Raw genomic sequence first — 27,971 nt, 5'->3', positions numbered from 1 at the left:
TCGAAAACTTGCACGCTGAGGGACGCCGTGGAGGAGAAAGACAACGCAGCGAACAAAACACACAATGGCGACGGCGGCGACAACGGCAGGCGGAACGGGCTCGGGTGGACCGACCACTGGCCCCGTCGGTGGTTTAACCGCAGTGGGACGAAAGAAAGACGGTGGTCCGTCTGCGAAATTTTGGGAAAGTTCAGACACGATATCCCAGCTGGAGACGGTGCGACTCTGGATCGGAAAGCACTACAAGAAGGTAAGCTAGCTGCCCGCTCCTCTATTGATTTCTATGAAGGCCCGCGTCCCGCTAGCACAAAGGGGCGCTCATATTTTAGTTAGCTGCAGCCACCCAGAGCTAAGTAGAGTTAAGTTTTAAGAGTGCTTATATATAATTTTGTTTGGGAGTTCACCGTCAGTATACTGCCTATTGTCTTGAACAGTTTGAGTTATCAGTTCTTGTTTATCAAATAGCTATTGTTAGCTCGCTAACTGCCCATTCAATGTTGCTACTAATATGACGCTCAGGGGGGAAATGTTTACAAACGAGCGACACATAGCCGCGTACAATTTTTTAACTAGTATGTAATAAGTTTCTCATTAAAAAGAAATAACGATAAACCAAACTTTCTTATTAGTTTTTCAAAAGGCCCAAGATGCTAACCTATATGTAAGTCACGGGACATACCCTGCAGAAATTATAATATTAGCTTAATAAACCCCAGCTTTCTTTTTATGCCATCTTAAAAGGTACTTTACTTAGAAGGTAATTATCTACTTCACTGCGTGCTGTTTGCAGGCCCAGTCCTGTTCCATGCTGTCAGTGTGAGTTTTGTCAACACAGCAGCATAGCACACCGTGCATTTTGCACTTGCCTACTGAATTAGCCAAACAAAGAGTGCTCCTCTTGTCACGTCAGGCTCTCATTCAAAACCACTGACACGTTGTGCCTGCTCAAGTTATAGCAGAAACATTATTCAAATGAAATGGCATAGATAAAGGCTTGTGAATACAGCGTTTACTCGCAGATTTATATTACAATATTTCATATATAAACTTGGCTTTTTTTTTTAAGTATATCCACTGTTCAATAAAGTTGCCTTTAAGAATAATAAATACATCCGTTTTTTTGTTGTTGTTGTTGTTGTTTTTTTTTTTTTATGTTGTTTTTTTGCAAAGATATTTATGTGAGTTATTTGAGGCCATATAGCAGTGGAAGGTCTTCCAGCTTTAAATGTACTTTGTTGCTGTTGACTGTGATCTTTCTGGCCAGTGTTTAGTTGTTGTGTTGCATGAACTTAGCATAGACTAAATCTAAAATAAGCAACTAAAACCTTATGTCATTATTTGGTGATGCAACAGTATATAAATGGGATTCACTAACATTGTCGTTGGATTACATTGATTTTGCACTGGCTAAACCTTAAAGGATAAAGTCATGACTTGATTTTTAAATTTTTTTGGTCAAGATTGATTCTCTAGAGCAAAAAGATCAGGAAATAAATAGCATCCAACTACCGTATTTTCACGACCATAAGGCGCACTGTGCTAAAAGGCGCAGTCTCAGTTATGTGTGCCCTTACTGTATTTAACACACACATAAGGCGCACTGGACCATAGGGCGCATACAAGTACCGTATGCGTATTTAAAAATAAAGCGGGAGCAAACCTGAATTCGGTACCTTACTCACATTTCTATTGCCGGTAATCGTCATCATCAACAACACACAAGCATACAAGTGTGCATATTTAAAAATAAAGCAAGAGCAAAACTGAGTTTGGTACTCACATTTTTATTACCAATAATCGTCATCATCAACAACACACAAGCATACAAGTGTGCGTATTTAAAAATAAAGCAAGAGCAAAACTGAGTTTGGTACTCACATTTTTATCATCAATCAAACCCATCGAAGTCCTCATCCTCTGTGTCTGAATTGAACAGCTGCGCTAAATCTCCATCAAACATGCCAGGTTCACTGTCTTCACCGTCAGAGTCACTTTCCGTGCCGTGCGGCTCCTCGGAAACGATGCCGGCTTTTGCGAAAGCTCGAACAACAGTGCCAGCAGACATGTTAGCCCAAGCATCTACAATCCATTGGCAAATTGTGGCGTAACTCGCCCGGCGCTGCCTTCCACTCTTAGTGAAACTGTGGTCTCCACCGGTCATCCATCGCTCCCAGGCCGCTCGCAGCCTTACTTTGAACGGGCGGTTCACACCGATGTCCAGCGGTTGGAGTTCCTTTGTCAGGCCTCCCGGAATGACAGCAAGCTCACAGTTCATTTGCTTCACAAGTTTTTTCACATCGGCTGTGAGATGGGCACGCATAGAGTCACAGATGAACAGCGATGGTGATGCGTGGAAAAAACCACCTGGTTTCCTTACATACACCTCCCTCAGCCAGTCTTTCATCATTTCCTCATCCATCCAGCCCTTTTCATTTGCCTTAATGATGATTTCTGCTGGAAACTTCTCTTTAGGCAAAGTCTTTCGCTTAAAAATCACCATAGGCGGCAGTTTCTGTCCATTAGCATGGCAGCCAAGCACAACAGTAAAAGAAGACTTTTCGTGCCCCGTTGTGCGTATCGCTACCGTGCTGGTCCCCTTCTTCTCCACAGTGTGACTCACCGGGATGTCAAAAGTGAGCGGGACCTCGTCCATGTTTGTGATGTGGCTGGGCTGGATGTTTTTGTCGCCGATGTGTTTGCTGCAGTAGGAGTGGAAGATGGCCAGCTTTTCCTTATAATCCGCTGGAAGTTGCTGCGCTACCGTAGTCCTGGTCCGGATGGAAAAATGGCACCGTTTCATAAAATGAAAGCACCAAGACGGACCTCCTTGGAAATGTTCAATGTTCATCTCTTCAGCTAGTGAAACTGCTTTTAGCCGAATGGTGACTGTCGAAACGCTTCTCCCGCTCGCTCTTTGCTCGATGATCCACCGCTCGAGTCTTTCCTCCAACTCGAGCCACCTCGCCTTATGTCCGCGGAAACTCAGCTGCGTTTTCTTGACCTGCCGGAGCTTGTTTTCCAGCTTCCTCCATTTGCGAACCATCGATTCGTTAATCTTAAATTCTCTCGCCGCTGCTCGATTTCCATGTTCCTCCGCATAGCTGATGGCCTTCAGTTTAAACTGTGCTTCGTAAGCGTGTCTCTTTGCCATTTTCAGGGTTGTTAAAACAACGATGTCCTGCATAATGCACATACCTGTTCTTTTATACAGGTATGTGCGATTGTCCCGGTATATACGATCAACGCCCACACTTCACCCTTTAACGTTCTCATGGTGTTCTCTACTACGTCCTCCTTACAACACATAGGGCGCACCGCGCTATAGGGCGCGCCGCACTTTTCTAAGACTTTTAAGTGCGCCTTATGGTCGTGAAAATACGGTATCCCTCTTGTCCTGCTGGTAACAGGACCTGGATATCAGGGACGGCAGTCTAAGCAGAAACCTGTCGCCATGCAAGGCAAAAGATATAACAAGTTTAAACAAAAATCATTAGTCTGTTGACTCTCTAGAGCTGCAACTAACAATTATTTTGATATTCGACTAATCTGCCTAATTATTTCAGTAACTCTTATCTCTGCTTCCTGTAGCCAAACCTCCTGTTCTACCCTGTAGTACCTCATCTGCTGAAGTCTGCCCACCTGTGAATATCACCCTGTTGTTTTGTCCCCCACCAACTTAACATAATGATCCAAGAAACATTTGAATTTCAAAATAATCAAATGTATTTTTAACATTACTCAATAGTTTGTATATTATTTGGTTCATGAATTCATGATTGGATGTTCTGGAGCGAGGCTTGCTCTTATCTTTGTGATGATGTTCCCAGCTGCTGATAACCATGCTAATGATGCTCTCCGTCATAACTTAAGCCATCTGAGAGGTGCATGAGCCTCTTTACAGGACTAACTTATCTATACCCCACTGCTTAATACTAGTATAGCAAAACAAAACAGAAATAGAGCTCTAGTAAACGACTCTTGTGGCTGCTCATATCATGGTAACAGACTTCTTTTTATTATTTCCTTTTATTACTTAAGTTTTGATACTGTGATGTGTTATGTCATGTTGTGTTGTATGCAATGTCGTTGTGGGACAGTTTTCCAATTTCATTGTACTATTGTACTATGAATGACTGTGCAATGACAATAAAGAGTTATCTTATTATCAAATGAAGAAGCCCATTCTCAGACTTTTGAGCATTTCTTTGGAATTAATTCATGTACAAAAAAAAAATCTAAACTCTTGTAGGTTCTATTTTTCTGTCTTTTGACCACCTTGACTTGCTAAAAAAAAAAAGACTGCTAGATGAGATGGGAATCTGTGCCATTGCTATCATGTTACTGATAACTTTTTTTTGTGCCTACTTCCAGTACGTCCAGAATGACTCCCCCTCCAGTAAATCCCTGGCAGGTCTCGTGGTCCAACTGCTGCATTTCCAGGAAGACGCATTTGGGCGAAGAGTCAACAATCCTGCTCTTACAAAGCTACCTGTAAGCATACAAACATTGCATTCTACAAAAATCGCCATCACAGTTGAATCCCAAATGGTAAAGTGTTCTGTTCTTATGGTTCCTCTCATATCTTCAGGCCAAGTGTTTCCTGGATTTCAAGGCAGGAGGTGCTCTCTGTCACATTTTGGGATCTGTCTACAAGTTTAAGAGCGAGCAAGGCTGGTAAGTTAGCTTGTGTAACTTAGTATGAGTAGATGGGTCTGACATTGATCATCAACTTAAACCCTCCTTTTGAAGTCATTGGTCTTAGAAATATAATTTAAACTATCTCAGTTGTGCATTTTGAAGATAAGCAAAAATCTTAATGGTCTTGTATTTTAGGATGTTGGTTTATGGAGTTAAAAAAAATAACCATTTGTGTCAGTTCCCAGTGATTGTACTACCTTGAATGACTTTATTTGTCCCCCAAGTTGAATATCTCAGCAGTCCATGGATGGCGTAGGGCATAGAAGTTGCACATAAAGTCATAATAAATGCAGAGTTATTATTTGAATATTCATGTGGCTTTGTGTCATTCTCAGGCGAAGATTTGACCTACAGAATCCCTCCCGGATGGACAGGAACGTGGAAATGTTCTTAAATGTTGAAAAGAACCTGGTCCAGGTACAGGACAAAGTCCTAATGCTCAAGCTTCTCCTTATGTTTATTCTAAGTACATTTGTTAATCAAAGTGCAGTCTTTAATAAAATTCAATTAGGCTTCGTGTATTCTAGTTATGAAGTTCAGATATTGCAGTTGTGTTTAACTGGCATTCACACTTTCAAAATGCATACAGGGTTTTTATTGTTAAAATTATTGTAAGTTTCAGTAACTCAAAGTCTTTTAACATTTTAAATGAATAAGCTCAGATTCCATTTAGCCAGTGTGCAGGTATCAGATTTTGACTGTATGCAGTTGTATGGAAATGAGGTAAAGGTGTGTTTTTATGTTGTCAAGTGTCCCTTAAAACTTCAACTGTAATCACTGCATTGAGAGATAAGTGAGTGTACTTTTGTTTTTGTACTTTTGCTTTGTTATAAAGCAACTTTTTGCGTGACTCTAACTTAAACCTTCTTCATGTGTAGAATAACTGCTTGACTCGACCCACTGTTTACCTGTCGCCAGACATCGAGCAGAAACAGGCTAGTAAGCTCAAAGACATCATCAAAAGACACCAGGTGAGCACAGAAATGAAATGATTTCCAGAGTAGTAAAATTCTCATGGGACGCTCTGGTGTAGCAGCCTTTTAAGTTGTTCATTTTGTTTTTCTCTGTTCTCTTCAGGGCTCCATTACTGATGACAAGTCGAAGGCCACCCATATCATTTACCCATCACTATCCCAGCAAGAAGAAGGTTTGTTAGTTATCTCTGTGATTTACGGACTTAATTCTTAGTCAAGTAATGTGAACCACATATCTACTTTCTTTCATTCTCACTTCATTATCCTTCTGACCTAAAACCAACTTATTACTACAGTTAAATAATGAAAGATTTTAAAAGTGACTTAAAATATAGTAAAGTGATCAAATACTGCTTGGTAATCTTACCACTTTGTTTTTTTTTAGTTTTGTTTTTGCTTATAAAAGTGTAAATAATTGTGAAAACTCCTGAATATTGGTATTTATGTTTTGCAGAGGAGTGGCTGCGTCCTGTCATGAGAAAAGACAAGCAGGTGCTTGTCCATTGGGGTCTCTACCCAGACAGGTGAGCAGAGTGAGGCATTAAGCAGCTCACAAAAAGATCTGTGCTTCAGCTGGTGGATGTAAATTATTTCCTTCTAATATTTGGGCATTTTAGGAAAATGTTGGCATTTTATTAAAGAAAAGAAAAATAAATAATCACTCGAATCATCCTGAGAGAGATATTTCTGTTCATGACTTCATGAAGTTACTGATAACTGTTTTTATTTTGTTAGCTACGACACCTGGGTGTCAGCCAGTGAGTTAGACGGTGACCCAGAGGACCCACCCAGCACTGACAGACCTTGGAAGGTGAGATGTCTGTAACCAATAGGTTTTCTTTTGATACTGGAAGACTTTTTGTGTCCCTTAGAGTTTCCAGTTTTGGCTTTTGTTACCTATGTGTTTATAAATTGTCCTGAGAATATAAATGGTCACTATTGTATGCATCTGACATGTGTTTCTACCTGCATACCAAGCAGTTTTATTGTATTTATTTATTTTAAAATGTAAAGTGAAGCGGCTTTACCACATCAGCTAACCAATTTCCTTGTTTTTGCATTTATGTATTTCTGTCTCTTCTACTTGTTCTTTAGTGTCTTCCACTGAAAAATAATGGGAAATTAGGTCAGCAGAGTAAATTGATGAGTTGATTCTACTCTGTTATCTCCTTCCTTACTCTGATAAGGTCCATGCCAAGTGGGTTTTAGACACAGATGCCTTCAATGAGTGGATGAATGAGGAAGACTACGAAGTGGATGAGAACAAGAAGCCAGTCAGCTTCCGCCAGAAGATTTTCCCCAAAGAGGAAGAGGTATGTGTTTTTGCTGTGTGGGTGTGTGTCAGTGATCCAAACTTCAAATCCAAGAGAAAGCAGGTTTTCCAGCCACGTTATATCAGTACAGTGTGACAGCACCGCTCCTACCATTGTTGTTAAAGGGTGCCAACCTGATCGTTGTTACAAGTGACTTGTGTTGAAATTGGCTCTTTTGTAGAGGTATTAATCTAAAATTGGTCTTCAAATCTGTACTGTATGTAAGCCTGGAAATGGAAATTATTTGACTGAGACTAGGTGTGAATGCTGGTGTGAATTTGAATGTTTTTGCTGTTAGTCTGTCCCATTGCATGTTGCTTTGCTGTATGGATTGTGCACCTCACTCTTCTTCGTTCACAACTGGCTTCAGTCTGCATGCTGCCCATCCTTTCCAAGCCTTTCCTCACACTTTGTCTATTTCTAATGAGTTTCAGGGTTCCTGTTCATGTTGAGTAAATGAACTCCAAAAGTTATGATGCCAGAGACATTAAGTTTTCTTTTACATTGTTTTGGCCTTTTCACTGATCACTCATGATCACTCATGTGAGCATTAAGCAAACTGGCCACACAGATGTTTAAGTGCTCCAGTTTCCCATTAAGTGTAGCTCTTTGGGTTACCCTTACGTTGTACTCTTGACCTCTGTCATACACGGACTCACACAAAACATTGAGTGAACTGCATCTATGAGGTTAGTAAGCACATGCTTCACTAAGCCTTTCAAAAAAATAGTTTTTATATGAATTAGCTTTTTATTAATCCTCAGCCCCACTGTATGCCTGGAAGTAAACAGAAAAAAGACTGCCAGGAATGGCCATTGTAGTAAGTGCAGTCAGGACAGCCTGCCAGCTGACCTAATCATCAGGAACTGCTATGCTGGCTGGCATATTCATCCTTGTTTACATGTGTGAACCTGTAGATGAAGCTTTCGCTTAAGTGTGAGTTTGGGCTGAATAGGCGGGCACTCACATCACATTGATTTATGAAAAGCTGACTGGTCAGGCTTAGGCTTTTCTACTAGTTCTTATAATTTGGTGGATGAAGCACCATCTGCAGGATAGAAATATTTATGAAAGCTCCAAATTTATTGACAATGGATGAATTGTTTTGTAGGACTTGGATAAATCTCCAGAATGCAGTCATAGAGTGCGAAGTTAACATCATCTATAGAGCCACAGCAAACACATTAAAAGCTTATCATTTTATCTAATCTGGAGCCTTTTTTTTGTTACTTTTTATTAAATTTGAAAAGGGGGAAAAAAATAATCAAATAGTGACAACTGGACAAAAAAAAGTTTGTCTGCTGCTGAAGAGAAATTCCTCTGATCCTGAAATGAGGGTCAGTGTGAAAGAGTGTCTGTTTGAAGAGGACAAACAGGAACCCTGATCGTCTCCTCCACCTCCACGGCATCCCCACCCCACCCCTCCTACGGTCGTTCTCCCACTGCTTCCCCTCCTTGTGTGTGCAACCGTTCCATCCTCTCATTCTGCCGCTCTTTCTCTCATCCTCCATCCCTCGCTCCCTGCGCTGCTCGGGGTTTGTCTGATCAGTCTTCCCGTACACCCGATCGCAAGGAGCGCAAGGCCAACTCTGCGGGAAAGAAGAGGAGGCGCTCACCCTCTCCACCCAGCACTCCAGCCGAGTCCCGTAAGAAGGGAGGCAAGAAGGGGTAAGGATGCTTCTCTTCGTTTTTGTTTTTATTGGTAGTATAAAATGTAGTGAGTACTGAGTAAACGCAGATTTGTGCAAGTGGTCTCCTAAAACTTCAGATTTGTCTCTAAAGGATAAAACTTGGTGATCCAATACATTTTTTTCAAAAGACAACAGGCCTAAATGTGACTCAGGAACAGGAGATGTATCATTCATTTTGTTTAAGCAGATTTTAATAAAATATGCTGCAAAAATTAATTTTCCAAGGCTTGGGGACTAGTTGTATTTGGATATTAATCCACAGTGATTGTGCTAGGGAGCATTTATGGTAGCAGGACTGTGTATGTGTGATTGAGTCAATGTAGACTATATTTAATGAATGAACATGTCACTTTGTACAGCAGTGAGACTGATGTGAGTAGAATTAGGACGACAATGAAGCCCTGTGGTGCAGTATAATAAGATATCAGTTATTTATCCTGGTGTTTGATTTTTTTTATTGTCACGTTTTAACAGTTAGAGAAAAGCAAATAAATCATTTCTTTCTCTCAGGAACCCGGGACCTCACTGGAAACGACGGGGCCACAGAGGAGAAGAGGAGGACACTGAAGAGGACATGACAAAAGACATGGACGATTCCTCAGCTGGTGCTAGCATGGAGGAGGGCAGCATCTCCAAGAATGGTATGTGCTGAGTATAGGGGCTAAGCTTGGCTCTATTTGTGTTTGTGTTGCAAACTACCATCTGTACATGAGATACTTTTCCTGTGTATTAAAGCATTAATTTGGATTATCATTAGATTAATTAAATACACTTGTTCATTAAATGTTTTAGCCTTCTAAAATGAATGTAATTATTCTGTCTTAGCTGTCATAGAAAACGTCAGACAGTTATTATGAAACGCCTAACTAATTGAATTTAAATTTAGGTGGTTACATGGACACAAAAACTGCTTGCATAGACCAAATAATTTTTTACCACAATAGGCATCCTAACTTGGCCATCAATACTTTGATATTTGTTAAATGTAGTTAAACATCACAGAATAGTCATATTAAAGAAATTTTACATAAGCAGATAAAAAGGGTATTTAATATTCAGTTACAAATGTAAAGTTTTGCTCTATAGCATGTATAGCAAAGTACGCATAACTAAAATGACTTTACTGTCTTTACATTTAATTGATCATCAATTGAGTCGTATTTAGATTTTATCTATAATTGTAACATAATATATATATTATATATATAATATATATAAACAGTTTTAAATGGTATTTGTCTGCAGTTGCCAGTAAGATCAGAGACAGAAATTAGGATATTTAAATGATTCCTGTCATAAGTGCCCTCTTCAGTCTTGTTGTTATGTGTTGCAATGTTCAGCTAGAGCTTTATAAGCAGTAAGAAACCTGCACTGTGATCTTTGTCCTGTTTCTCTCTTTGTAAGGTTTGTCCTTTTCTAAACAGAGATAAATTTTATTTCATTCAATTTTAAATTCATTTTTTTGTGATTTTTCTCTATGTGGCTGCTGTGTACTGAATCATTATGTTATGATGACAAGAAAATCCCCTCAGCAGCAAGGGAAAAAAACATACCCATTGACGCTCACAGTTTAAGTCAGAAAATAGAAAAAAACCCTTGGGTGCTTCTTTTTCATGATCTGTATTCTGCTTAAAGATTCCCTTTAAAACCAACACACACAATTCTGTCTATAATACTCTTTTTAGACCAAGTCCCATTCGTTATGTCCCACTTTTGTCCCAAAGAAATCTCCTTGTCTTCCTCCAGCACACAGACACGCACTCAGTCTATTGTAGTCTCCCCTTTTGCAAACCAGAAAGCTCGTTATTGTCTTCATGCCCATGGCTGAATTAGACAGTCTTTGAATAATTTTTCTTAAATATTTTAATTTTTCCCCTCTTCTGTACTTCACTTTGTACATTTTTTTTCTTTTATTCCATGCACAGCAAATTCAAAGAAAGACAGCGAGAATACACCGGTCAAAGGAGGGCATGTGGCCGACTTGGGTATGTATTTATAAATGAACTTGTATCCTTGTGTAGGAGTTATATGAGTGAGATTAGCATCTTTTGTATGTGAGCATAAGCTGCTCCGCAGTTTAAAAGCAAACCTGACTCGAGACATTTATTTTTATTTTTTCCAGATGACATGGAAGATGAATCTGTGATGTCTGGTGGAAAGGTAAGACCACTGATTCCTGTCTTTATCTCTCTAGTATAGTTAGGAATATCACATATACATATCACTCCCAGTCACTCCTGGGAGTGATATGTAATATAAACAGTGTATTTTGATTCAGTTAAACTAAATCTAATTGAAATATGAGGAAATGGTACGATTAAAATATCCCTATAGTTATTATTCAAAGAACTAAAAACTAGCGTGCACCTGCTGTTTTTCTTCATTCTTTATACAGGCTTTGTTTTTGTTTTTTTTTAAATAAATGTTTGTGAGCAAAGCCACTTTAATTCCAAAGTAGGGCTGTCTCATGAATTGTAATTACACAGCACGATGACTTTTTTTCAGACTGCTGTTACTTGACCTGTCTGCTTATCCTTCTGCAGGATGATGAGGAACAAGGCAAAAGTGAAATAAACCGACTGGATGCCAATGAGGACAATGTGACTGAACAGACGCATCACATCGTTATCCCCAGCTATGCTGCTTGGTTTGACTACAACAGGTAAGTGTTGTGAATCTGAAACTTAAGCTACATTACACAAATAACTTGGTTAATAAGTTATAACTAACTTTTCAAAAGCTTATGTGGAGTGGAGATGATAGGAGGCTTTTTATTTTGGAGAGATAGTGAGATGTTGCTGTTTGGAAGAAGATGGATTACAGATGCATTTTAAAAAAACACAAAAAAAACCACCAGCTGCAGTTTACATGCAGTTAGAGGTGCACTTGATGACATCTGCAGGCCATTCTTAATCTCATTGCCATTAAAAATACAATTTTATTTTAGGAATAACATTGTTTCTTCCTACTTTGATATCTATCAATATTTTTTCTTTTCCTTTCTTGTTAGCATCCATGAGATTGAGAGACGAGCCTTGCCAGAGTTCTTCAACGGAAAGAACAAGTCCAAAACTCCAGAAATGTGAGTTTACACACACACACACACACACACACACACACACACACACACACACACACACACACACACACACACACACACACACACACACACACACACACACACACGTCCCACATATATAAAAATGCAGCTTTCATATAATAAGTCTCCTATCATTCTAACGGGACATACTGCGACATCTCAACACAGATACCTGGCCTATCGAAACTTCATGATCGACACGTATCGGCTGAATCCTCAGGAGTACCTCACCTCCACCTCCTGCCGCAGGAACCTGACTGGAGATGTTTGCGCCATCATGAGGTTCGACAGATCCACATGTTGTTAACTTTTCTGGGTTTTTTTTTTTTGGTTTTTTTGTTTTTACATATTAATTTGGTTGGATTAATGGGCAGTGGCTAACTCAATAAAAAATATTTATGAATATTAAAAACTTACCCTAAATGAATTGAATTGTTGTATTATGCAAGTTAACACCTACTGGGAGGCCTTCAGCCAAACACAGTCCTGAAGAAATGCCATGCATTTGACTGGTACCTTTGTAGGTGCCACACATGCTTTAAAGAGAAGATGATAAGTAGCTTTTCATTGTTTTAATTATTTTTTTAATGTAATTATTCCCCCTCCAGGGTACATGCATTCTTGGAGCAGTGGGGTTTGGTGAACTACCAGGTCGATGCAGAGTCTCGTCCATTGCCAATGGGCCCCCCACCCACTCCTCATTTTACTGTGCTGGCTGACACACCCTCTGGCCTCATGCCTCTTAACCACAGACCCCAACCGGTAAGGACAACTTAAAGAGGGAAGGAAGAAGTAGGTTTGAATCCACTTGTGCAGCCAAGGACCATATTTTTTGAGGATAAATAGATTGGTTCCAAATAAAGAAATTTTTGAGCAATGACTCTCACTCCAGAGTGGCTTTTAATAACATCCCTGAACGTTATCGCTAAACACCTAAATTAGTTTTGTGGGGTTTTTTGTTTTGTTTTTTGTTTTTATACCAAATATAGATCAAATCCTGAAGAATTTTGTCCTTTTTGCTAGCAATTCACTTTAAAAGGCAAGCATGGAATCTGTGATTTGATTGTTTGTTTTGTTTTTCTGGCCAACACACCAACACCAAAAGATGTTTAACTTTGATTAAGATGTCAAAAGAAAAACAAACTGAAATAGTTGCAAACCAATTATCACTGAAATTATAATAATAAAAATCACAGCTGTGTTGTTTTCTCTGGGTTCCCTCCATTATACCCTTGTACCATTTCATTGATGAGCTTCATTTGTAAAACTGCTGCATCAGATGGTCCTATTGCAAAAAAATACATCTTCATACAGACGGTTTGCTAATGTGTGGCCATTTTATTCCTTCCAGATTCCTCCTCCACAGCCAATGCCCAATTTTGCAGACAAAAGCAAAGACAAGCCCATTGACCTGCAGAACTTTAGCCTTCGTTCTGACCTCTACAACAGGAAAAGCATCAAGGTTGGAACTTGTTTAACTTCCTAATGTGTTTTTCATGTTTAAAGTTCTAACAGTCTCTCTGAGCTGGTGTGTTAGAATTTAAAAACAAAGAAATGTCTATTGTGGACTTTGATTCCTCAGGGTAAAGCAGGCAGCACTACCAGAGATTGGACTGAGCAGGAGACTCTGCTGCTGCTCGAGGTGAGTCTTCAAGTACAGAAGATAGGAGTGTCCTGTTTTAAATAAGAAAAACTTCCAATGTTTGGCTGCTGATCATAAGCTCAGCCTGTTCTTATGACCTGATAAAAAAAACAACAACACTTTTTTCTGTCATTTTCTTTCTATGTTTTTTTGTCTTTAACAAAAAAAGATGGCGATAAACTCTTTATGCCTCATGGAATTATAAATATTGCTTTATTAAATGTTCTCTGGCTTTCTTTTTATAATAAGACTTGTATCGTCACTCCTGTCACCTATGGCTAGGCCCTGGAGATGTATAAAGATGACTGGAACAAGGTTTCGGAGCATGTTGGTTCACGCACCCAAGATGAGTGCATCCTGCACTTCCTGCGGTTGCCCATTGAAGATCCATACCTGGAGAGTACGGAGGCCACACTTGGGCCTCTTTCCTATCAGCCCATACCTTTCAGCCAGTCTGGGAACCCAGTCATGAGCACAGTAGCCTTCCTGGCATCTGTTGTGGATCCCAGAGTGGCATCTGCTGCAGCCAAGGCAGCACTAGGTGAGAACTGGTGGGAAAGAGCCATAAACTGCGGGGTTTAAATCTATACGATATTTTAATGAGCTTCTGTATTTTAATTGCTAAATAGCTAGAAACAGAAACATTTACAACAAATATCAGTGCAGCAGTTTCTTGACTTCAGAGGAGATACTAGAGATTTATCTGTATATTCAGTTTCATTATCTTAAACAACATCATGCAGCCACAAATATACATGGGTTGGGTTTTGAATGGTTCTGATTTTTGAACGTTAAAGAGGAGATGTCTGCCTTTTGGTTACACGTGTTACTTTTGTGTAACTAAAAGTGACCTGTTACACAAGTTAGTAATATTTTTCCTGGTCTTGTGCCAGTTACACTAAAAACAAAAAGACCAGTAGAAGATAAATGTAACTACTGAATTGCTCAGATAACGTAACATGAGATTTAGTTGAGACAGCAGACAAACACTGGCCACTGTAATTAATAAATATCAAATGTAATTAATAGAATATGAGCCGATACTGATGTGTGGCTTTTATTTTTCTTTTTAAGTGGGAAGAATAACAGGGGGAAAGTAGCTATGTACAGGTAAAAAAAATGGTTTAGCTCTGTGAGTAATTAACACTGTTACTACTGCTTTTTGAAACTAAATAAAAAGAGAACACCAAGTGAACACACAATACTGAAAGCAGCTCCAAAAACGGTCTGTGCATATGTGACTACTTTGTCATTATAAAGTGAATAAACACGAGCTGCACAGTCCAGCTGGCATGCTTGGGAATATAATACTAGCTTCATGTCTGAGCACACCATGAACTAATGAAATGTCATATTACTATCAATGAGAGTCTGAAAGTAAAAAACATCCACTCTTTGTTTGCAGAGGAGTTCTCTCGTGTACGTGAAGAGGTGCCAGCTGAGTTGGTGGAGGCTCACGTGAAGAAGGTGCAGGAGGCAGCCAGAACTACTGGGAAGGTGGATCCCGCCTTTGGTTTGGAGAGCAGCGGCATCGCTGGAACTGCCCCCGAGGAGCCAGAAAAGACTGGTGAGTGTTGTTTGTACAGATAGTAAAGAAAGACAGGCTGATGCCTCCAAGCCAACCTCGAAAGTCTTTAACGTATTTCTAAACATGTTAGAAGGTGTAATACCTCAAGCATTTCCTGATTGGGGGAAGGCAGGTATCATCTAAAATAATCGTCTGTCTTTGCTGAGGTTTGGTAGTTTTGTGACCAGCTCCAACATCACGATGTTATTCAGCAATGAGGGATGTCCACTCTAATGTAAATTGCTGCTCTGTGCATATGTCCAGGCTAACCGATGTTTCTCATCATATTTAGGCTCGTATTTGACTTTTGCTACACATCAGTCCTTTTACCAGCAGGCTACTGAGGAGTAAAGACATATTGTGAAATGTTGTGGTGTTTCTGTGTACACTGCTGTGGTAACCAGTGGATTAAAGCTGCGGTTGCAGATGGGGCAGCGCAGTGGGAGGAGGTGAAGGAGAAAACTGGGTCACCACACTCATGGATGTTCTCATCGCGTTCTCTCTCTCTGTGTTGTCTTGAAAATTACCCACATCGCCCCTGCACACAAACAAACACACACACACACAATACTTATCACTTGTTAAAGATTAATGCTCTCTTGAGCTACAGTTGTAATCAATAAGTTTAAATGTGTTCCATGCCTCCTTTAGCCTAAAGCACTCAACTGGCACGAAATCAATATTCAAACTCTTAACATACGCTCAAGTGCACCCGTGACATGGTTTAACACTCAGCCACACGCATGTATTCACCCGGTCACGTGTGAGTGTACACACAACACTTATCATTTCCTGTGGGCCTATTCATTTAAAGTGCTTTCAACCTTAGTACCTGCATGTCAAACGATGCTTTTTGATGTTGTTTATCTCAGTAAATCAATAAGTTAATTTCACTCCAGACAGGATGATATATTCAGCTACAGTCATATCACAAATGTTGGTAATATCTATGTAAATTTAGAATGTATTTAAAATAAGCTCTGACCCTCTTTGTTAGTTTTATCTGTCTGACAGATGCTGATTTTTCAGTCTTGCTGTCAATTACAGAAACCACAGAGCCGGAAAAGATGGAAACAGACTCCGACTCCCAGCAGGTTGACAAGGTGAGACCACCTTTCATGCATCTTCAGATGTTCACTGTCTCATAGGAAAACATCTATTTATAAATGGATATTATAATAAATCCCCTACTAATTAAAAGGTCAAACTGATTAATAAATCAGATTAAAACATCCAACTCGGGCCATGTGCATACCTGAATTCATTCATGGTTTAGGTTTTTCATTGAAAGTACACAATATAACCAGACTTGGGGTGACAAGCATTGGTAATGGAGATGCAACATAATCCCATTCAATGGTGAGGTAGATTATTTTGATCAAAACTATGGTTTGAATTATACCTCAGGTTTTATTAAGAGTGTATTAATTGCAAAATATTGCGAAGTGTCTTACTACCAGCCAGATCAGTTAATCATGTTTTGCTCAAGAGTAAAAAATGAAACAAAACAAAGACTAACTACATTATTCTGATGTTATTACAAGGTTACAGCTTCAGATAGTCTGGCATGCTGTAACAGGTTCATGAGTGTTCCTGTACAGACAGATGACCTGTCACTTATTACATTGATAGCCACTTCACTTATTTTTTGCACAATTTAGAACTTTCCAGTTCATTTACTTTTAGCCTTCGTCTCGTGCTTTAAAAAGCGAGTGAATGTAATGACACTAGTGGCTGTTGACTTAATTATTCTCTTACATTAGTGATTGGGGGAAGAAAGTTAACAGGGGCGAGATTTGATCAACTATTGAGTGTACTCGCAGCATTTTGTAGGTGAAAAACCTTGAATGAATGTCCTTTATTCAACACTTTTAAGCAGCTAGCTACTCTGAACCACACTTATTTCTCAAATCTCAGAGCAAATCTTAAATTCAGACTCGCAGTACAGTTGTTGTTGTTGGGGTTTTTTTTTCCTTCTGTGGTGGCACGCCTACCATTTTTGATTTTCCTCAACCTTCAGGGTGAGTTGAAGGATGAAGCTGAGAAGCCGAGCGAGTCTGCCGAGAAGAGCGACAAGACAGAAGCAACAGAAAAGGTGAAAAAAGAGGGAGCGGAGGCATCGGAGCGTGAAGAAGAGAATGAAGAGGGAGGGGAGGCTAAGACCGCTCAAGCAGGTAACAGTTTATGCCAAAGTGAAACTAAAGCTCCATTTCACAGGCATGCAACTTTGTTTTTAAATTGCAATTTAAAGGGTCTACTTCTGGTTGATTATCCTGATGATTTGCTAATTTATTTAGTGTTTTATTGTTTAATTAGTCTGTAAAATCTGATAATGTTTTTCCACACACATTCTTTGAAAAGTCTACATAAAGTGCTTGATCTTTTCTATTTTTTCTTTTCCTTATCAGACAAAGACAAAGAGGAGTCTATGGAGACATCATCTTCAGACCAGGAGAAGGAGAAGGAGAAGGAGGAGAAAACCCCTACAGAGGAGGGAGAGGACAAGGGCAAGAAGCTGGAACATGATATCGGAGAAGGAAACATTGCCACTGCGGCTGCTGCTGCCTTGGCATCTGCTGCCACAAAAGCCAAGGTAAGACTGCAGGACTGCTGACTCTGCAACAGCAATTGCATGGAACAACTTCAGCTTTTCTCAAATGACACTGTGTTGCTGCTATAATTTTGTGTACCTGTTGTTCTGATGGAATCCTGTACTTTTTTTTTTTTTTTTGTGTTAAAATAGTAAAATGCTGGAAATGGTTATTTAGCATTGATTAGATATTGACCATCAGCCCATTGCCTTCCTTTTAGCATTTGGCAGCAGTGGAGGAGCGGAAGATCAAGTCCTTGGTGGCTCTGCTGGTCGAGACCCAGATGAAGAAACTGGAGATCAAGTTGAGACACTTTGAGGAACTTGAGACCATCATGGACCGTGAGAAAGAGGCTGTAAGTCAGAAATACTTCAATACAATGTTGTATTCTGTTGGGCAGCTGGACTCTTCACTTTCAGTTAATGCAGGCACTCAAATCCTCTAATGCTCAGTAAAGGCTTATAACTGTGGTTATCAAAAATGAAGGTGAGCTGTTAACAGAAGTTCATCCGGCACTTTAAAACTACGCCTAGTCTCTAAAGTGGAAAATTAGCTGTTTGAAGCAAAGACAGATTTATAAAGTACCCACCTCTCAGACAAAGTGTCTACAGATCTTTAAAAGGTCTATAAAATTATTAATGCAACTAATACGTTTTTTAAAAAGACTTGAAGTCAAAGGAGAATGTTTTTAGTCACAGGTTACTTTTAGCTGCTTCCGTATTTCCCAAGAGGTCACCACAGCGGATGGCTCTGCATGCTTGGTTTGGCACAGATTTCATGCCAGATGCCCTTCCTGACACAGCCATCCCATTAATCTGGGATTAACCTCGTGTGGTTATTATACTATAGGGAGTGCAGAATTATTAGGCAAGTTGTATTTTTGAGGAATCATTTTATTATTGAACAACAACCATGTTCTCAATGAACCCAAAAAACTCATTAATATCAAAGCTGAATGTTTTTGGAAGTAGTTTTTAGTTTGTTTTTAGTTTTAGCTGTTTTAGGGGGATATCTGTGTGTGCAGGTGACTATTACTGTGCATAATTATTAGGCAACTTAACAAAAAACAAACATTTCAATTATTTATTTTTACCAGTGAAACCAATATAACATCTCCACATTCACAAATATACATTTCTGACATTCAAAAACAAAACAAAAACAAATCAGCGACCAACATAGCCACCTTTCTTTGCAAGGACACTCAAAAGCCTGCCATCCATGGATTCTGTCAGTGTTTTGATCTGTTCACCATCAACATTGCGTGCAGCAGCAACCACAGCCTCCCAGACACTGTTCAGAGAGGTGTACTGTTTTCCCTCCTTGTAAATCTCACATTTGATGATGGACCACAGGTTCTCAATGGGGTTCAGATCAGGTGAACAAGGAGGCCATGTCATTAGTTTTTCTTCTTTTATACCCTTTCTTGCCAGCCACGCTGTGGAGTACTTGGACGCGTGTGATGGAGCATTGTCCTGCATGAAAATCATGTTTTTCTTGAAGGATGCAGACTTCTTCCTGTACCACTGCTTGAAGAAGGTGTCTTCCAGAAACTGGCAGTAGGACTGGGAGTTGAGCTTGACTCCATCCTCAACCCAAAAAGGCCCCACAAGCTCATCTTTGATGATACCAGCCCAAACCAGTACTCCACCTCCACCTTGCTGGCGTCTGAGTCGGACTGGAGCTCTCTGCCCTTTACCAATCCAGCCACGGGCCCATCCATCTGGCCCATCAAGACTCACTCTCATTTCATCAGTCCATAAAACCTTAGAAAAACCAGTCTTGAGATATTTCTTGGCCCAGTCTTGACGTTTCAGCTTGTGTGTCTTGTTCAGTGGTGGTCGTCTTTCAGCCTTTCTTACCTTGGCCATGTCTCTGAGTATTGCACACCTTGTGCTTTTGGGCACTCCAGTGATGTTGCAGCTCTGAAATATGGCCAAACTGGTGGCAAGTGGCATCTTGGCAGCTGCACGCTTGACTTTTCTCAGTTCATGGGCAGTTATTTTGCGCCTTGGTTTTTCCACACGCTTCTTGCGACCCTGTTGACTATTTTGAATGAAACGCTTGATTGTTCGATGATCACGCTTCAGAAGCTTGGCAATTTTGTGACTGCTGCATCCCTCTGCAAGATATCTTGCTATTTTTGACTTTTCTGAGCCTGTCAAGTCCTTCTTTTGACCCATTTTGCCAAAGGAAAGAAAGTTGCCTAATAATTATGCACACCTAATATAGGGTGTTGATGTCATTAGACCACACCCCTTCTCATTACAGAGATACACATCACCTAATATGCTTAATTGGTAGTAGGCTTTCGAGCCTATACAGCTTGGAGTAAGACAACATGCATGAAGAGTATGATGTGGACAAAATACTCATTTGCCTAATAATTCTGCACTCCCTGTACATTGTGGGGAGATCCAGAACTGCTTGTTTTGGATGTTTTTGGTGACCCAACAGCAGAGTACTCATTTTGAAGTCTGCTACTCAAGGCTCATGCATTGTAATGTAAATTCTCTGCAGACAAGTCCGAGCAGTGGCAAAAAACAGGCAGCCACATGGACGTCACAGATACACACAATAATCAAGGCTTAAAGCCTTGTTTGTGTCTCCTCTCAGCCTTGAGCCGGGGATCTTTTGTGTGCGCCAAATGTTTCAACCACTACACCACAGAGTCAAGAACGTTTTCATTCTCACCACCGTGAAAATCTCCGGCACATAATGCTACTCAATTAGCTCATACAGCATGACTGCATCGTTAAGGTTTCACCTAATAGGTTTTGCATATGTGCAAATGGTTTACTGTAGCAGTCTGAAAAGATAAATATTGGGATGGTGTTTTAAAATTAACCAAATATTTGTACGTTTCCTTAAACACCATTTTAACTTGCCATCAACAGGTTTCCTTGGGAAGGGTATATTTCACTTTTATGCGACTTTCACAGCATATTCTCTTAAGATTGTGTTATAAAGGTCTTACATTCAACTTGTTCATACTTACAGATACCCCATCTTAGCCTGTGAAATATTTTTTTATAAAAAGAACAACACGTGTAACAAAATATTGAGATAAAGTTGAATGTTTGATTTAAACTCCTAAATTTAAGAACAGACATTTTAAGTTGGGACAAATGTCAATATTTTAGGAGGTTTAAAGGTGGAACATGAGTGCACACATTACACCACTACCATATAATTAATAGGTAAATACACAAATATCCTTACTTGTTAGAAGTCTTTATTAGACTGTTTAAAAAAATGTAAAATAATTGTAAAACACTTTAAAATGAAAAAGAAATATAACTATTTGGATTAGCACATCCTTTGGAGTTGTCCAGAAAAGACTGCGTTACAAAGTTTCGCTTCTTCTGTTGCTATATTGGCACAAGTAACTAATAAAGATTTAATTCATCAACAGATATTGGCCAGTCAACAGGTTTGTCCCCACTTGGCCCAAGTCTTCCATAGAGATTGAAAAAGAGACGCAGCATTAATTCTCTGTGAGGAGAACATTTTTTCCAAAGCAAAGCTGTTGTTCAGTGAGGCAAGTGAAAGTGTTACCTGCCCCGACAGAGCAAATGAATGACTCTCAGCTCTTGTTTGTGTGTGTTCTGTCCCTGCACAATCCCTGGAGACGCTAGTGAGAGTGTAAAACTGTGTTTTCACGGTAGCGGCATTGGCAGTGTAGCCCAGTTTCACAGCTGTAAACAGTGCATGAAAAGGAGTCTGGTTAAAGAGGCTTTCTGAACGCTGGAATGAAACCAACCCACTCCTGCTGCTGTTCCTAACATAAACTGTAAAACACTGAGACTCTAAAACAAAGAAACACAAGGCTTTATTTAGAGCTGTATGTGCTATGCAGAAGGAACTGAACAGACCTCCCCCTTTCTTTTTCTGATTTTTGTCATGAAGCTAGTTTATTTCTTTTTAGCTTCATAAACGTTCTTTTTGACTTTGGCTGTAGTTCTTTATTTTTATATCCATGTTTTGAAATACCCACCTGATGATACTGTGGGTCCAGTCTCATCAGTATAAGGAATGTGTGGTGAGTGCAGTGGCCTATGTAGTTATTGTAGGACTTCGCTCATTCATCTCAGCATAGCTGCACACACACTAGCTGTACATCTGCTGCAAGTTCAGTCTGGAGGAAGAATTATTGCTGCCAGACTAGAGAAGTTCAGGAAAGGCCGCTGATTGACATCAGGAATGGCCAAAACAGCGACCTGTTTAGTTGGACAAAATGGAAATGAGCACGAGCTCTTCAGTTCTTAAATGCATGCACAGTTTTTAAAGATTTAAAAAAAAAAAACGTTTTTAAAAGTAGTTGTAAAATATACCTTTGTGGCCTGTAACAAGAAAACCTCTATGTGTAAAAACTGTGTTTCGATTTCATGGCCATGGTATTCATAAGTTAGGCTTCTGCCCTGTAAAATATGCAGGACTGCATTTTGTCAGTGTGCACCTTTTTGGCGTAAAGCAGACTTTATCAGGATATAAAGCAATGAAAATGTAACTTTATGTACTGCAATACCTGCCAGTTGTTGGTGGTATTTGGTATTATAACTGTCTTAAAATAATCTTTCCTCATGGTTCCTGCATTTCTGTGCAGTTGGAGCTTCAGAGGCAGCAGCTGCTAACTGAGCGTCAGGCGTTCCACATGGAGCAACTCAAATACGCCGAAATGAAGGCGAGGCAGCAGATGGAGCAGCAAGCGGCAGCCGCGGCTGCTGCTGCTGCAGCTGCCCAGGCCCAAGGACAGGGGCCTGGGGCTGGACCACACTCTGGGCCCCCTCCACCAGGCATGCACCCAGGAGGACCTACACCACACCACGGAGGACCTCCTCCCCACCACGGAGCACCTCCACCACACCATGGAGGGCCCCCACCCGGCGCTGCAATGCACCCTGGCTACCCCCCAATGGGTCACCACCCAATGGCCCCTCACCACCCAGGACAGACAGGTGAAGGGAAAGGAAAACTACACTGGTGCTCAAAGTGATACAGAGATTAAGGAGCTTTGAAACAGGGGGAGCAGATGTGTGCTTTTAGATATTGTGAAATATTAGCATTTTCATATGGAAAGAATGTCAGCAGCTTTACCAGGTTATGACTTTCTTTGTTTTACACATTTGCCATATCAGATATTGATAGCTCAGTAGCTACTCTCTGCTGCCTTTAGTGGGTTGTCTTTCATATATACCCAAAGTTATACTAGCAGCTATGTTTTGTAGTCTTAGATCTTGGCCACTTGTTAGCCAGCTTGGTAGTAACTGCTAACTTGCTTAACAATTTTAATCTTTTTTCTTTTTCTATTTTTTTTTAATTTATTTTTTATAAATGATGCCTTAATCTACCTAAAAGAACAGCTACATGAATTACTTTATTAAAGTCCCACTAATTTGGACTGGTATTTTGGTCATTTGGACTAACCCTTGGTGATTATTTGCTTTTGGGAACTGCAGGAAAATGTGGACATAATTGGCTCATTACATTAAACTTCAGCAAAATAACATATCAAGTGTTCTCAGAGAATAAGGACAGAATGGATTAAATGGCTTTTTTTCTCTACAAAATCATGTTAGTTGTTGGTTGAGTGTTTGTTTCTGGTTTGAAGCACCTCATGTAGGTTTTCTTCCTTATGTCCATCTGATCTCCATGTGTCTGATTTCTCTTATTTGTACTTTTCATGCTGCAGGACCAATGGGACCAGGTCAGCCAATGCCTGGACGTATGATGTCTGGCCCTCCTTCTGCTGGGCCTCCTCCTGGTGGCATGCCTCCCATGATGCCCCCACGCCACCCCGGAGCCCCCAACGGCATGTGTAAGTATAAATAGTCACCCTCTCATTATGCTTGTGTTGTTTTTGAATATGTATAAGCAAACTCAAGGTGGTTTATTTCTGTTGATTTGTGAAAATTTAATTCACCAAAACCAATACACGCTAAATTATGGCCTTGTTTCTAGGATCCTTTATTTACCCAACAAACAACCTAAGAAAAAAAATCTTTCTGGGAAATTCAAATAATGCTTTGACCCGGAGCTGACAGCTGGTATTTACTTTGAATGTCAGCTGCAGCTAAACATTTGGATCATTGCTGCTTATTAGCATCACAGCACGCACAGACCCTGTGGTTTGCATTGATTTCTCTAACCTTGTAAAGCAGCCAATCAGCATCTGAAATTAAGCACCAGTGTAATGATATGCATTTAAGTTTTTTGGCAGCTGCTGTTTGTGTTTCCACGTGTACTAAAGCTGAAATTTGAACTCTTTGAATGGTGTTACTTAATCGTATTTTTTGTTTTGCATTGTATTAAAGAGACTTCTCAGCATTTACATTTAGGGATGGGTATCGTTTAGGTTTTATCCGATACCGGTGCCAAATCGGTACTTTTGAAACGGTGCCGGTGCTCATGGAGAACACAAAATTGGTCCAAAAACCTCTCATGGTCAGCTGGTTTTTTGTAAAAAGATAACAATGTTAGCCTTTTCTGCAGCTATGGGGCATATATGGTATCACTCTTAGCTGGAAGCAGTGCTTAAACAATGGAAAAAATACAAACTTTGTCCAAAAACCTCTCATGTTTAGCTGTTTCCCTCTTTTTCTTTGGTCATTTTAGCCTTTTTGGCCAGGGTGAAGGGAGTATCTGCCATCAAACAAGAAGACAGCCGCATGTAGCTATGATGATGTTTGCTAGTTCACCTTACATGCATTAATGTAATAACGTGGTTAGCCTACTCAACGTAAATTACACACGAACAACATTAAGCTACTCACGCCGAGAAGAACGGCTGCTGCTGCCATCAAATACAGCGCATTTCTCGGCTTTTAAAAAAAAAAACGCTATGCGTCGCCAGGTGTTTCATCGGATTCTTGGTGTTACTTCCTTTGACAGTATCACAGTATCAGCTTAAAGCACTTGTTGCAGGCTGCTGAGTTTGCATATTTTGCTGTGAAGTACAGCCAGACTTTTGACCGCTTCGCCTTGGACATTTTTAATCTGTAGCTCTGCATAAAAGAACGTACGTACCTGGCCCCACCTACTGTCCTCGGAAACGTAAAATGATTGGCTAGAAGTGTATCACAGCTCAGGAAAAAAAAGCACCGAAATAAAGCACCGAAATGTGAGCTGCTTTTCGGTCTGGTTACTACCGTTTATGTCAGAACCGGTACCCATCCCTATTTACATTCCTCAAGAGAAACAAAATTTGTTCGATTTATTGCAGGTGACATATTATAGCGATACCATTAATTCTTAGACTGTTAACTTTTAAAGCTATGTTTGCACTTTTTGATACCTAACCTGTAATTATTTTTTTTAAAGGAGGAGAAAAATACAATTTTCTTCATGCCTTAGGATGTCATTTATGTTGCCCATCAGCATAAGTTATGGTTACCAGAAATCAATGCGGGCTTTAATTTAAAGCCTCACACCACTGCTGTGTGTGTTAGTCTAATAATTGCCCTGTAGCTAGGTTAAGCGTTGTAGATTGTTGTGATGAGATGAAACCTTTTTGTCTTTAAAGATACGGACTGTTTTTGATGTATTTTGCCTCATCATCCAGTAGAGAGAGCTCTTAAAGTCAGATATCAGCTTTACAAATTGCATCCACAATTAACCTGTGATGAATAAATTGTACTGGAGGAGGATGGTAGCCACTTGAACCACTGAAAAAGCGGTCTTTGAGAATTTCTGGTTCTGTGAAAAGCTCTTCACGTCCAAGCTTATCACTTAGTGAAGCAGTGTTGTAATGTTGTCTTGAATATGACAGAAGAGACAGTGCAGCTGCGACTGCACAGAGAAATGCAAATGATGAAAGCCAGACTAAAGGGTTAAATACCATGTAGAACTGGTTCATTACACATGACTGGTATTGAAAATACCAGGATTACAGTTACCTTCATATTCATTTATATATTAGTTCAAACTTTAGCTTGCTTCCTTTATGCTCTAAAACCAAGATTTTCCTTCTTAGATCCTGGTCCACCACCTGCACAGCCTGAAGCGATCCCTCCTGCTCCTGTAGGTCCTCCAGCACCTCCGAGTGGGCGAGTGGCTGACAACTAAGAGCTACACACAAACACGCGCGGACACACACACACACACACACACACAAAAGCACACAAGCTTGAAGCTAACTCTCTGAACATCAACCCCTTTTTGATGGCCTTTGCTACTGGCTCGGTATTTTTCACTCAGCACTCACATCTACTATAAACTTCATCACAGGATACACACACAGACACACACAGACACACACAGGGTTCAAAAGCAGAGGTAACCTGACATTTCACACATGCACCCATACATGCAGACTTCCACTCAGGGCACAGCGGCAAGGGTCGTCTACTTATAAACACTGTTTTCTGCTCTGTTGGGCCAAACCAAGGATTTAGACAATGACCCTGTGTACAGAAAACAAAACAAGGAGACAGAACAAATAATGATTTAAAAAAACTGTCTCATCTCTTTTTCTTTTTCCTCCTTTCTTTTTCCAGTGCTGTTTTAATTGCACTGAAACCCCCTTCCAGTCTCACAAAACACACGCCCTGCTTTTTGTCTGGTTCCTCTTTCTCCAAGACAAACACTAGGGGGAGCTAGCGAGACTAGAGAGCTGGTGTGACCTGTAGGGGTGGGTGGTGTGTGTGTGTGTGTGTGTATTGAAGCAAGCAGATTTTTCAGACATTAACATGAATAAAACACACATGGGGGACCCAGCCTGCCCTCACTCTTGTCTTGTCGAGTATCTACCTCTCGCTCCTCTTGAAATGATACACTGTAGTTTTGTGTGTGTGAGTGTGTGTCTGTGAATGTGTGTGTCAGACAGAGGGCTGGGTGATGGTCATTTGTGCCTTTTTTTTTTTTTTTAATGTATGGAATCTGTTTTTTACTCACTTCTCCTCTAGCTGATTTTGAGATATAAAGTCAAAACTGAACAAAGAGGCAGGCGGAGATTTAACTTTAGGTCTGCCTTTGTCTGATAAGGTGCATCCTCCTTGACCCCCCAAAAATGGCAGCTGTAAATACTGTTAACAGTATCTGAGTATAGGCGTGAGAGACAGTACCTGCTGAAAAGGTTTAAATTGTTCTTAGTTGTGCTTGAAATGTAAGGGTTCAACTAAAATTACTTTTTTTCCCCAACTTTTTACTGGACTTTTTACTGGACTTTAAAATTCCATTTAAAAAAAGACCAGAAATTTCCAAGTTCTCTTCTCAGTACTTTGTGACCTCCTAATCAGAGAAGTAAAATCTTTAAATTGTATGATTTTAACATTTAAAAGTTTTGCTTACTAAAGACATTTGCAGTATTTGGCAAATATAAACTAAATTGGAAGCTAAATCTCATTTTGTGAGGCACAAGTTAGGACTTTCCAGCCATGAAAGGAAGTACATCCACCTCCTTCCTCTGTCTGTCACACCACCTGCAGCACTGTAACGCACACACACAGACATGTAAGCTAAGCTGTGGCGAACACTGGAGGCTGCATGCACACACCGACTTGGCCAGACCCTGCCACAAAGCACTGGACAAACACACATGTAATCTCCTGCTGACCTTCACACAGCCTTTACAGAGAGGGAGACGCTGTGATGCGGCTGAAACATCACAACACGACGATGCTCTTCCTCAGCACGGTGGGCTTCTAGATGTTTTTAGGTGCTGATACTGTAGCGATTAAACCCCGCCCCCCTCTCTTATGCTCAGTTTCTTCACGCCTAGTGCTGCCTACCTCGCTAACCCCTCTTCCCCCTCCTCCCCTCTTTAGTGCACGTTTTGCATTAATTTCCAGCTACTGTAAAACTCTGCAATATCCTCATTTTTGTGTATCAAACCATTACACGGAAAAATATTAAGTTACTAAGTAATCATAACTGTTTAGTCCTTAAACGCTCTGTCCTGTCATGTCACAGTAAATTAAATTAAACAAGGGGCGAAACCACTGAATACTTGTGTGCAGATTTGGTATTTAAATATCAGCTACTCAAGCTGGATGCTGGTTTCCTTTATCTTTTTCTGTAATGGGAAATTTAAAGTAACCTCAGCTGAGAGAAAAACAGTTATTGCGTGTTAATTTTCAGTATCAGCTGAACAAAGTGTCTGAAAAAATTTAAATTAAATCCCATAGCTATAAAAGGGGGAAAAAGGAACATTATGGGCTTTTTGTTTTTGTTTTCGTCTCCTCTGAATTAGTTCTAGGATAGGACAACAGTTTCACCACAAGATCCATTTGTTAGCTGCGGTTTGTCGCAGTATTCCCCACATTTTCCATTGCTCAGGTTTCCCTTTTCTGAGCTTTTTAAAGTATTTTCATGTCAGTAATCTTGGAAATTAAAATCGGAATTTTATTCCTCGAAACGAGTCGTTCTCAACATTTGGAAGCCCGTTTTCCTCATGAC

The 27,971-nt window shown here is 40.1% G+C and overlaps 1 protein-coding gene across 2 annotated transcripts; it reads left to right on the top strand.

Annotated features, from left to right (window-relative positions):
• Nucleotides 1–2: 2 nt before the first annotated feature.
• Nucleotides 3–27,962, top strand: smarcc1a (SWI/SNF related BAF chromatin remodeling complex subunit C1a). Of its 2 annotated transcripts, none has more exons than XM_085423729.1 (28): nt 3–250; nt 4,372–4,491; nt 4,589–4,674; nt 5,034–5,115; nt 5,577–5,669; nt 5,776–5,845; nt 6,127–6,196; nt 6,408–6,483; nt 6,860–6,985; nt 8,559–8,653; nt 9,187–9,317; nt 10,602–10,661; nt 10,799–10,836; nt 11,220–11,338; nt 11,687–11,758; nt 11,945–12,058; nt 12,385–12,538; nt 13,128–13,238; nt 13,359–13,418; nt 13,701–13,959; nt 14,824–14,985; nt 16,033–16,088; nt 17,006–17,159; nt 17,394–17,578; nt 17,797–17,931; nt 22,183–22,534; nt 23,269–23,394; nt 25,549–27,962. In XM_085423729.1, exons 1-28 carry the CDS (start codon nt 65–67, stop codon nt 25,638–25,640), a joined length of 3,384 nt encoding a protein of 1,127 aa, XP_085279855.1. In that variant the 5' UTR covers nt 3–64; the 3' UTR covers nt 25,641–27,962. The 2 variants fall into 2 exon arrangements, with proteins under 2 accessions (XP_085279855.1, XP_085279854.1); XM_085423728.1 differs by having other exon boundaries at nt 8,535–8,653.
• The last annotated feature ends 9 nt before the right edge of the window (nt 27,963–27,971 follow it).

The sequence above is a fragment of the Rhamphochromis longiceps genome, linkage group LG11 (genome assembly GCF_057381845.1).
Source record: "Rhamphochromis longiceps isolate RC_006_pf linkage group LG11, R_longiceps_female_GT1.1, whole genome shotgun sequence".
NCBI lineage: Eukaryota > Metazoa > Chordata > Actinopteri > Cichliformes > Cichlidae > Rhamphochromis > Rhamphochromis longiceps.
This window is presented reverse-complemented; position numbering and strand designations above follow the sequence as displayed.